Source organism: Atractosteus spatula, chromosome 12 (assembly GCF_055471065.1).
Source record: "Atractosteus spatula isolate fAtrSpa1 chromosome 12, fAtrSpa1.hap1, whole genome shotgun sequence".
Taxonomy (NCBI): domain Eukaryota; kingdom Metazoa; phylum Chordata; class Actinopteri; order Semionotiformes; family Lepisosteidae; genus Atractosteus; species Atractosteus spatula.
Genome location: NC_142717.1, coordinates 11,183,155 through 11,196,029, shown reverse-complemented (window position 1 = coordinate 11,196,029; position 12,875 = coordinate 11,183,155). Strand labels below are relative to the sequence as shown.

At 35.9% G+C, this 12,875-nt stretch overlaps 1 protein-coding gene across 1 annotated transcript; it reads left to right on the top strand.

Moving 5' to 3' along the window:
• Positions 1-328: 328 nt before the first annotated feature.
• On the top strand, positions 329-12,061 carry LOC148822654 (uncharacterized). The gene is made up of 10 exons (XM_088929466.1): positions 329-722; positions 1,673-1,731; positions 5,207-5,242; positions 6,018-6,050; positions 6,184-6,219; positions 8,144-8,179; positions 8,398-8,427; positions 9,140-9,172; positions 10,526-10,558; positions 11,789-12,061. The coding sequence occupies exons 1-10, from the start codon at positions 712-714 to the stop codon at positions 11,797-11,799; spliced, it is 318 nt and encodes a 105-aa protein (XP_088785592.1). The 5' UTR covers positions 329-711; the 3' UTR covers positions 11,800-12,061.
• The last annotated feature ends 814 nt before the right edge of the window (positions 12,062-12,875 follow it).

The window sequence follows — 12,875 nt, the reverse complement described above, 5'->3', positions numbered from 1 at the left end:
GCCCTCTTTTGGGGGTTTTCCCTTTCCTAACTGCTGGACTGTGACAAATACTGTGACAGGCAGACCATACTGGGATCTCCAAAATGCAATCATTCCATTCCCACTTGGGTTTGCTGTAAAATGCCAGTGAGTGGGTGAAAGTATATTTATTCCCTATGAGGCATAGTATAATCCCATCTGGCATGGCTATTGAGTTTCAGCATTCAAAGCTTGCTGTCATCAGTCGGGCCTATCAGCTTGGTATGGGTTATGACCCTGTTACCTGGCACCGGCTCCAACACTGCTAAGCAACTGTACGGACAAAACTTTCCGTGAACTTTGAAGAATTGCGGCTTCTCTTTTCCTTAAGAAAAGCGAGAGGACATTTTGGGAGGGAGAAGACTATAATGTGAGAAATACTCCAGGAAACAAAAGGTTTTCTGTGAAGTTTGGCTGTGCCTCTGGGGATAAGAGGGATTCCTTTTACAAGATGTACGTAGGAAACACAAGAATCCTTACATTAAGCATGCAATTAAAGTAATCCAAGAAAGTTTCTTCATTTTTTTAGAAACAGGCCCACAAAGGTAGCCCAACCCCCCTATACTTCATGCTGTTGGAAAAGATATAAAAGCCATTGCATCTACCTACAATCTGAAGACCACCTGAAGTACAGTATTCAGGTCTTCTGCACTGCGCAACCTACAGTAGGACTGATTTAACTGAGCTTCAAACATGCTGTACAGGTATGTAACATAGTTATTGTTTTATGTGTTTTTTTACCGATTGCCTGCTTATGTCTCCCTCAGTGTTAAAATGTTTAATTTTAACATGTCATTGAGAAAATGTGATTCTTGGCAGCGAAAAGTACCGTACTTAGGTAATGCAGAAAAAGAAAAACACTGTATCTAGTGATTATCCATTGAATTAGGATTAAATTACTAAACTGATTTCAGCATTACAAACATAAAATGCGATTCTATCTTATTGTATGGTATTGTTGTACTATCTAGTTTTAACACAATAAAAAGCATACATTTTATTTTTACATAGATGATAGAAATTTGGGAATTATTGTGTACCAATAGTCGAGTGTAGCTTATTTGAAAAGAAAGAAAACACAGACAAATGAAGGACACTGTTCACGTGGAATAAACTGAAATTTAATTGTCCTTATATCAAGACCACTATTTTTTGTACCACTTGAAATGAAAGAGAATAAGATCATTCTTCAGATTAACCCATTAGAATGTAAAATGCCTGCAAAGAACGTTTAAGAAGAAACAAGAGACAATCGGTAAGGAATGTGAACAAACAGAATGAAGAGAGAGAAGTGAAAAACGGAGGTAAAGTTTCTAACCCAAATGACTATTTACTGTTTCATATCAGCGGAGCATTACTGTCACATCATGTCATTATTTGGAATGCTTTGCAGACATTTTGTTCCAGTTATGAATCTGATGTTGTTTGAATCACTAAATACAATTTTTTAAAAGGAAAAGTAATGTATATTTATCCACTTTTTTATGGGATGAGAAATGTAATAACTATGTCATTCTTATACAGATGCAGTTAACAGCGACAAAAGCCACATGTACGAAATCGCCATGTTGAATTTTACATACTGTATGTGAACAAATATGTACTTTTCTTTCTAATATTTACGGAACTATTCATTTTCTTGTTTTACGTCCAGGAATACACTTGTCTTCCTCTCTCTGGCTGTTCTGCTGGTAAAAGCTGACTTTGATTTAGGTAAGAGGTTGGAAAAACTGACAGTGTGTTTGGTATGGCCTTCTTGTTTCTCTACGAGACACTGATGAAACTTGCCTTCAGAACTTAAAAGGCTAAGAAATTCAATTGAAGCGTTACACCTTAAAGAAATGCGTTAATTATAGCTTTCCAGTAATTTGTACTGAAAATACCCCAAAATGTAACTAAAATAACAGTTTTCTGAAGATGATTTATGAAAGAGAGGAGACCTTTATCAGATCCTGACCTTCATAGTACTGAATATTATTCCTTATGACATACTAATACTATATATATTATAATAATAATAATTGCTTACACTTATTTAGCTCTTTGTTTGGACACTCCACTCAAAGCGTTTTACAGGTAATGGGGACTCCCCTCCACCACCACAAATCTGCAGCATTCACTGGATGATATTAGATCATACTTATTCAATAGCATCATTAAACAGGTTATGGTGGTCTACAAACGAATTTTTGAATTTTGGGTGCACCCTCTGGTTTCTCTTCTTGCGCTGAGGTGGGCTTATGTGTCTCTGGGACACTCAATGTTGTAACACAAGTGTGGATCAGGGACTTGTGCTCTGAATGTGACAGTTCTGGTAGTAATTTGTTTTACCTCCTGTGTTCTGCTGAATTCCAGTACTCCTTGTTTGAAAAGTGTACTCTACAGAAAAATAGTACCTGTCCGTCACCGTTTTTAAATGATGGCTGCATTCCTCTATACTTCAGCGTGGAAAACTTTTTTAATTGGTTAACAAAAAGCACAGTGCAGGCATGTCTATGAACTGACATCCTGACCGACCCCCTTTCCTGGTGCAGTCATGGAGAGAAGTTGCCAATAATGATAAAAATGAATTATTATGGAAAATGATTCACACATACTGCAGGACAGGATACATAAAACTTTTATTGTAGTGCTATTTTAGCCTGTTTGTTTTTCTTGAAGCAAAAACAAGGTTAACCTTACATATTGAAAAAAGAGAAAGGTTTTTATTCTGTCCATTCACTACAGGATATCAAAAAAAATAAAGGAAAAAATAAAGTACACATGATGTGCAAATGGAACTTAGTTTTGTCAAAATGTCAAAGTTGAAGTAGAAATTTTAACATCACACAGTTGGAGGCACAACAATGCTCCAATTTCCACTACTGCATACCCACATGTACTACCAAACATGCACAGATATTTGCTCTGTATAAGTGTATACTTTAATTAACTTACTTAAGTGCCATTTCGGAGTTTGAAAATCCGATAAGGTGTTTTAGGGGCATCTTTAAATGTTTCACTGTAGACTCTTGCTGGAGTAGAATGGAAGTCACCCGTTATTGATCAAATGCTCGAGCAAGGGATTCATTTTTATCAAGTCATAACAATCCCTTCCTTTTGATTTCTATGGCATTTCCTGGTACTTCCTTCATTTGCATGTGACAAACGTCCACAGCAAAGCAACAAAACAAGGGTATTTGCCCCATTGTGATACGTGTTGACAGGCTCTGTCTCTAAAAAAGTGCATATAAGGGCACCCTTTGATTACATTGCTACTTTAAATTACAGTGGCTTCATTGTGACATTTCACTAACAGGTCTGTTCCACCAACAAAATCATCTTGTCTATTTTTAACATCCTTTATTTCTTTAGAGCAAATATTATGAAGTGTTTTTCAGAGAACATTAATCAGTACAGACACACAAATGTCCCATATTGGCTTCTGTAAAAATTGCCCCTGGTATGAGTGAGTGAGTGCGTTTTTGTCTTTAAGTGCCCTGCAATGGACTGGTGTCCTATCTAAACTGTATCCTGACTTTAGCCTGTTGCTTGCTGGGATTTGCTGGGATAGGCTCCAGCTTTTCCACCAACCTGTTTTGGAAAAGGCAGTTAGAAAATGGATGCTTAATTCTAAAGCAATGCTTTATTAGATTAAACTAAAGTTTTTTTGGATGTGGCCTTGAAAATATCAGATATTGATAAACCACTTTTCAGTGTTGAAACAGAATTACCCTCTGTCTTCAGCACTAATATTCTGAACTACTGTATACAAAGGGTAATATACTTGAGATATTGTAGGGGCAGAAAACAGACAAACAACATGAGAAACGTAAGTAAAATATAACCAGTTGAAGTTAACTGTTTACCAGCACCCAAAATAATCCATGATAATAATCATACAGAAATAGAGCGTGTTATATGATGTATTTAGGTTTTCAGAATGCTTTTGATAATTTATTGATTGAAAAGATTGATTTTCAAATTGCAGGTGATAAGTGTTCAAGGAAAAGTGAGCATTTGGACTGAGAATTGATTATTAAATAGAAAACAGAAGGTACAGAATATTTCAATTGGGGTGATGTAAATAGTGGAGTGCCACAGGGATCTGTACTAGAACCACTGCTCTTGTTAATTTATATCAACGATCTAAATTCTGGTTGAGTTAATAAACCCATCAAGTTTGCAGATGATACTTAATTAGGAGAATTATCAAATGCTGTAGAAACAGAAAATTAAATTCCTTAAAGAGTTTAGATAAATTTCACAACTGGGCAAACACCTGGGAGATGAATGTACTGTAGATGAGTGCAAAGCATTGCATGTAGTTAGTAAAAAATGATCAATTCAAAATGGCAAATGCTGGGCTAGAAGAGACTACTTATGAAAAAAACCTATGTGAATATGTTGTCATGTTACTTATGTCTCCTGTGGCAAGTTAAGGAATTAAACACAAAATACTATGATACTGTACAGTATGTAGCTAAAGCATCTCATTTAAATTAAGGGATGTTACATGAACATTGTGTAAAATTATGATCACCACATTATTAAGAAAAATATTGCTGCTCTGGAATCTGTCCAGTGAAGAGCAACCAGATACAGTACATTCCAGGGAATGTCCTTCACTGACAGGCAGATAATGCTGATCCTTTTCAGTCTTGAACACAGAAGACTACACGAGCACCTGATACAAGTATTCAAAACCCACTAAAGCACAAGGAAACAAAGGGAAACTATATGGAAGTGCATTTAAAACAGAATGCACTTCTTTACACAAAGGATTGTACGGAACAAGCTATCCAGCCATGCTGTTGAAGCCGATACCCTGGTTTCTTTCGAGATGAGATCTTTAGATCAATTAACTAGTGACTACCAAATGGAGTAGCCAAAGGGTAGATGGGTCAAATAGCCTACTCTTGTTTGTAACCTTTCTCATGTAAAAAAAACCCAGGTATTTCTTTACACAAAGGGCTGAAGCTGTCTGGATCAAGCTACTTCGTTATATCATTGAATTGGATTCCTTGTGATCTTTCACAGAAACACTGAATGAGATCCTCAGATTAGTATTAGGAACTGAATGAAGATGAGCCAAATGACCTCTCACTTGGAAACCCACTTGAATTCGTTTGTAAAAGAACATCTATCTGAAGCATGTTGTTGAGCATTAGTTTATTAGTTCTAACCCGTGTGACTTCTTTTCTTTCAGATCAGGGCTCCCAGAACTCGCAAGCAATGTCCACAGGTATGGAAAATTAAACATCTGGCCTTCAAGACTAACTACGCCAACTACTTTGTTAACTTTTAAGACCAGCATCCCTTAAGTGGCTACATATGAACTTTTTTAAAGTTCACTTACATAAAGGAAACATATATTTCCGATTAAGACTGATAATATGTGCAGCAGATGAACATTTACCTAAATTGTATGTATAGCCTATGTCTCAAAATATAATTTGTGCAATGCTGAAGTTTCCCATTAAATAGGACAGCCAAGGCTAAAAACAAAGAGGTTTTCAGGTGAGACTGAAATGCACTCCTGTAATTAGAAGGGAGAAAATCAGCCTAACTGGGCCAACAGTATTTAACTTCCCTCTATATGTTGAACCTAAGTGGCAATACAGATAAAAATGAGATTATTAAATAAAAATCAGATAACTGTCATCCACAGGGACAGTACTTTCAAATATCTCCTTTACTTTTAACAGTAGTTCAAAGTGGCCTGGTTTTGTTTGGCTCTCAGTTACTGCTTGATTTACTGTGCACTTCTGAGAGCTCCGCTGTGTGAACTTGAAGAATCAATCTTATATTTTGTGCTATTTTGTACTTTTTCTACAAATGTACTTGAATCTGAGATAACGGCACAATATACTGTATTTACTACTATACTACTGGGGACATTATGTGCAAGTACTGTAATTCCATTCAGGCAGTTATTCACATTATAGTTGTACAAATCAAGTACAAATGGATTTTTAGCGTGTTCCAGTAAAAATGACCTCAGACTACTTTGTTTCCAGACCAGGACTCCACGTCTGATGAAGTTCCCACAGGTGAGGATGATCTTCTTTTTTGTAGCAAGACCAGAAGAAATAAAGACGTATTCAATAATATTTTCATACTCTTCTTATGTCCTCTGTTATGAGTATTTATGCTGAACCGTCCTTGTCTCTCCTGTTTTCATAGAAAGCATGAATTCCATTTCTTCAGATCAGCCCAAAGGTAAGAGCATTCCCTGCATGATCCTGCTACATGAAAGGAAACCACTAAGCCAAGAAATTGATTTGAGCATAGTGGCATAGTGCAGTAGGTAAACCTTTGGACTCACATGCTGTGGGTTCGATGTCCCCACCGCAGACACTGCTGTTGTACCTTCAGCAAAGTACTTTGCCCCAGTTGCTCCAGTCCGCCCAGCTAATCCCTGAGATGGACTAACGTCCCACAGAAGGAGGAGTCACATTCTCTCTAGTACACTGAACACTACAGAAACCAGGGTGAACTCTTGCCCGATGAGACACTGTGGCTCTGATATGGACTTCACCCTTTACCTCTCTAACATTGGACAGGATATGTTCTTTCCCCCAATTTTTTACTGATGTTTTAAACTTTAGTCACATCAGAAGGAATGCGAACGTCAGTCCATCCTCCAAGAATAGTTTGACGAAAAAACAGTTCTCTTCAGTTATTTACAAACTAGCATTTTCACCCAACTGTGATTAAGCTATGCTCAGAACCTGGACATACACTTTTAATTCTGGTTTTAATTTAGCCTCTCCAAACTGTTTCCTAACTTGTGAATGTCTATGTTATTATTGGTGGTCTTTCAAAGCCTGCCTATAGGGGCAACATTTGAAAGGCAAATTCCACTTCCCTCTACTTAATTTACCTGGGTAGATGGTCTCTGGGATTTGTTCACATATTCCCTACTGTGCCAGTGAATGCAATGTGACTTCCCCTAATAGTCACAGGGTGGATAGGCCATCCGTTGGCAGTCAGACAGGAGTTTCTCAGAAGTAGTTCTGTGTCCAGTCGTGTTCTGAACATTAGCTCTCTGCTGCCATCTACTGGTACAATTATTTCGAGACAGGTTTCCATAGTGGTAATGTAACTGTAATACCCCTCAGAATTAATGCCAGAAAGGTTAATATGCATACCTAATTAAAGACAAATATCCAATCTTGCAAGAATGAGTTTAATTGAATAAAATAAATTTCATTCTACAGACAACAGATTCTTCCTGTTTAGCGCTGGGGTAACGGGACAGAATTGTGTTGATGTTCTTTCGTTTTTTTTGACAGAATTAATATTTAAAGGAGATGAATTACATTTTGATTGTGAATGTTACAGTCAGGCAAGAGAAATGAAACAAAGACATCTTACAGAAACATGGTCAGCCTATTCCTAGTAGCAGATTATTAATCCATTATGTTTTTGGAAAATTAAGATCCCTTCACGGAGAGCTACAGGCAGGTTAGAAAGGTAAACTAATTGCCTTTGAAGACAATACAATTAACGATGTCTTGCACCGAAAGAAGGGCAGTGCAGAAGAACCGAAAGGCTCAAAAGCAGTTTTGGCATGGCTTTGAGTGATCCTGTGCACTCTCACAACATACGTGTATGTTTACACAGATTAATAGAGGCATTCATTTTAAAACTGAGCCATTTTATTTCTAACATAATAGATCTCTGCCTGTCTTCACAGATGAGTCTTACTATTTCAATGGAGGGGCTAAAGGTGAGAACTGCATGGCAGCAGTTTCTGACATATTTAATGAATATTCCATATTAGCATTATCTTGATAATATTTATTGGTCAATGACCATTTTGTATTGTAGGTTTAAGTCCTCCATGACTGGAGGAAAGAATGCCATCTATTGATTCATCAATAACCCTTACAGCAGCTCCCTGATTTTCTTAGAGGTCTCCCATTCCACTACTGAGCAGATCCAGTCTTAGAAAACATTTGAAAGCTGACAAGAACGTGCTACATGGTGGTTTGGCACACTCCTTAATTTAGTGCCTTAAGATAAACTACACTTTGTAATAAAGCTATAAAGATGGTGAACTAACTAATGAACTACTATGAACTATGGATAAACTGTCTGCCCTCTACTGTGGGAATCACATGAATTTGTTTTCCTCTAGATGTTAGCAGCATAAGCTCTGAAAGTGATGTTAGTGGTAAGTTTTTCATTTTCCTTTCCAAATAAGAAAGCATTTTAAATAGACATTACGTGACATAGACATTGTGGCTTATTCTATACAGGACAATTCTTATCTAATGATCACAGGATTTTGATTGACTTAACATTAGTCTTTTCATGGACACATTTATTGGAGGGTATATACTCTTAAATCTGTAAAACAAATAACTATTTCATTTTTTCCCCCCTGAAAAGAACCTCTACCTAGCAACGAAATCAACGAAGGTAAGTTTATTTTTAGCTCTGCTCTTCTCAGTTCTATGTGTGGCAAGCATTTGACCTGCTGATTATTGAAGGACACCAAAACCTAACATTACTTGCATTTTCAATTTAAATAATAAAAGCAATAGTACTTTCACGACGAAGTAATTCGAAATTTATCTTCAGATCACATCAATAGTTACTATTGATGATTTTACAATACAAAGATGTGTCGTGCAATCCCTCTACATTTTGCTCATTCTCTTTATCACATAAAGTCTTAAACAATGCCAATATTAAAATTATTTGGTGAAAGGTTCATATGCTATTTTAAGTCTGTCAGATAGTGAGCATCCAGTTGCTTCCTGTATTTTGCCATTATCCTGATCTGAAAGATTTGAAATACCCAGAAAGACAAGTACTTTATTAACCAGTCTCCTTCACATCTTTCCAAACAAAATATCACCGTGCTGAACTGCCTTGCTATTGATATAATGCGTTTACTTATTTGGGAACCAGTAATAGGTTTATTTTATGCTAAAAAGTTAAGAAAGAAAACACAACGTTTTCTTTCTTCTCTTTGCAGCATGGAATAAACCTATTACTTGTTTTTTTGCAGCCTACGCATGCTGATGCAGCTACCCACCTGAACTAGTTTAATTATTTGTACAGCTTCTGTGTGAATCCCCTTTTTAAAAATATGTATTTTCTTCAAATATTGTTCTTTTTCATATAGATGGTACCAATTCCAGCATTGAGGATCAGGATGGTGAGAATCCTTAATACAGTACCAAATAAAAACGAGCCCAAGGTTTTTACAGAGTTTCCCTGTGTCTGCTGGTTTTTGATCACAATCAAAGTTCACAATCAAAGCCTAATTGATTTCATTTTTTTTATTTGAGGCCACCTTTTAAATTTGAATTCAGCTCTGAAAAAAAATAAGTGAGATTTGTCATTTGTTTTAGCCTTGGGCTAATTAGTGAGTTTCAAACCTGCCCTCATTCAGGTGTGCTTGCTGAAATATGACCAATTGGGCTAAAAAAACACACTAACTCAATGTGAAAGTTGTCTGATACAGTGTCATTCCCGTGTGTGTCTGTTCATCATCAGGAACTGAACACTGAAAAAATCACACTAAGCACAGCAAGCAGATCACTCACTGGCACAATTAACACTGGTAATTAAGATCCCAGTTGGAACAAAAGCCAGCAAACACAGAAGTTACCCAGGACCAGCACTGTGAACCACTAAATAGAGCAGAAGCACTTGCTTTGTGCCATACAGAACACTAGAGGTCATATTTGTCTACATTTTTATGCCTTCTATATATCACAGTGGCTTTTAATAATTGTTTATTGAAAAATACACATCCTCATCAATGTCACTACAAATAAAGGGGTGTTCTTCTGCTAAATGAGGGTCCCAAAACATTATTACACTTTCACCATCCATTGGTTTAAAGACAAACAATTAGTGTAACAGTTTAATACAATCGGTGCAAATATGCCAATCAGGCAGTCATTGAACTGGACGACAAAGTAATTAGAAATTGAGCCTCAGATCACCAAAACTGATAGCCACATAACACACACTGAGTAAGAGCACACCTCTAAAAATGTTAACAAAGTGAAGCTATGAACAATTAGCTATTATATGCTGCAGATTCTGTGTGCATTGATATTAAATCTGCAGCAATGAATGTTCAGCGTGGATCCATACTTACCAGAATATTCACTTTACAGTGAAACAAAAAGCTTCTGAAGTTTTTATAATATACTTCTTCATCTGGACTGTGGGCTTGAAGTTAAAACTCCAGCATGCTCATTAAAGGTTATGTAATGTAGAAGGTGCCATCTTTTCAGTGGTGAGGGAAGATGAAACCTGGCCTAACCTCTTCAGATTAGAATACAATATCCCTACAGCATTAAAAGATACCATATTAATACACAGTTCACAGTTAATACACAAATTGCATTCTTTTTTCACATTCAGTAATCCAGATGGTACAAATGCAAGATTGTGTTGATCCTGATATGGTTTTACGACATATGACAACAAGACACAAAAAGAAAAGTTAACATCAATTAACAATTTTCTCTGTTTTGCTCATTTTCTTTTTCAGAAGACCGGAACTCTAGCATTGACGATGATACAGGTTTGTAGAACAGTTAAAGATTTAACATTTGACCTCATGGGTAGCTAAGATATAAACGTTTTCCATTGCCTGTGCTCCCATTACTTTATTGAATTTTATACCAACCACCCACAATAGAGAAAAAAACTACTTCTCTTTCGGCAGCAAAGAATAATAAAATAAGCTGCGTGCAGATATGCCTTTTTTGAAAGTAGTTTGTTAGACTGAGATGGTTTGTACAGAATTTATGCAAAGTCTTGTGTAATAATGTACATAATAACAAACCTGATGGTGGCAGTATATTTCTGTCTTTGAGCTGCCTCCTGCCTCTTACTTGTGTTAAGTGTTCTCTTTCAAGCTCACTCTCATGCTGAATTTTGGACACAGTTTCCCAGTCATGTGCGCAATGTCTCCTGGTCACATCTTTTTCACTTGTTCCTTCTCTGTCAGACTGAACTTTAGTAATAGGTTATAGTTCTACTACTGTATAAGTTATAGTTACTGTATATCATAGTTATAGTTCTATTACATTCCCCTTTGCTAATAGAGACTAAACCTCGTTTTGAGAGAATGTAGAAAATGTTCATCGCCAGTTTGACTGTCTGTTCATTTTCAATAGCTGTTTGTTCAACTACTGTTGGCGAAAATCACAAAAAGAACACACTATCATGAAACCAGCTTTATGAGCATACAGTAACATTGAACACTATATACAGTATACATCAGTGTCATCTACACAAAATGACACTGAAAACCACACCTTAATGAAAACACATCTCTCCCTTTCCTATACATTCAGCTTCTATCTCCTACAGTATGTGTGATAAATTCACTTACATTATTTTTACTGGCATGAAACATTAGCAATTTAAGGCTTCTGTACACATAAATCTGAAAGATAATTCAGATTGTGAGTGTTTTTCACAAAAAAACTCTTCAGAATTCTGCTTCCGAACTGTGAAACTGGGTTCATCAGTGGTGTTCTGAAAAGCCCTGGAGGAATAAGGTGTTGCATTAATAAATATTGACATACGTAACAGAAAGAAACTCTTGATTGATACTGATCATTTTAACATCTTTTTAATTCACATTTAAAGATAATTAAAACTGTGTTCTTTTTTTCACATAGTAAAGAATATTCTAGAACTTAAGTCTTTCAATAATTTCTTTTTAACTCACAACTTTTGACTAAAATTGGTTGTCTTTTACCTAAATGTTTTATGTCAGGTCTTCCGTATTTCTTATTCACAGGGAAACGCTAAATCGGATGAAGGGACTGCTGTTGGATTTTCAAGGAAAGAGACAAATGCTAGGGCCTGCATTCTTCCGTTTTAGTAACTGTACAAATAGATTGTTAAACTGATTTTGTCAAATTTTGACTTTTAATTTGTGATTATCTTCTCATGCATACAGTATTTTACACTTTTTAAAAATAATACTTTCAAATGGATAAAAAAAAGGAAAATAATATTTCTTTCTTACATGATACCTTGCATTTTTTAATAAACCTTCCCAAGCAAATTCATTACATTTTGTGATTTGTGTTTATTTTATCAGTGGCTACAAACTGTCATATGGGGGTAATGGCTAATATCTTGAAACGTGTTCACCAGCCAGGAACATTTTTCTCACTACATACTGTCCAGATCTAGTTGACCTTTAGCTTGAGAACAATTTGTTTCATTTTTGAAAGACCTTTGTGTTCCACATGCCACAGGACTGGAAATGATCCCAGCCACTCCTCTTTAGGTGGAAAAGGTCTTTTTGTCATTTTTTATTTAAACTTCTCTTCAAAAGCTTTCAGCTCTGCCGCCTTGTTAAACAGTCTACTGAGTACCTTTCAGAGCTGTCCCATGAGTACCCTTTTAAACCAGGGCATACCTAGATAAAGGTTTGTCAGATTTCCCAAATGATTATAGCAGATGTTCATGTTTTTCCAACTTTTCATATTGCCATTGTTTTAAATCACATTCCATATCACATATGGTATTTTTGACATTTTCAGGATAACTGGTTATAAATTATTTCATTTTTTCAAAGAACAAACTTTTATTCTACCTGGTTTCTGGTGTTTGGAAATTATATTTACTGGCATCACTAGAATTTTCACTTGGTGTATAAATGTCCTATAGTGGTTTTCATCTAACATTATATCTGGAGCTTTACTGTACTATTACGTACAGTAATCAACTGTTAACTAATTATTCTAATTATTATGTCCTTACTTAAACTGTCTACAAATCTAAACAATTTAATAATTACAATACAAAATAATTCAATTTGCGTCTCATTTTCATGATATCAGAAACTATTTGTGTATGAAAAGTGAAAAAAATCA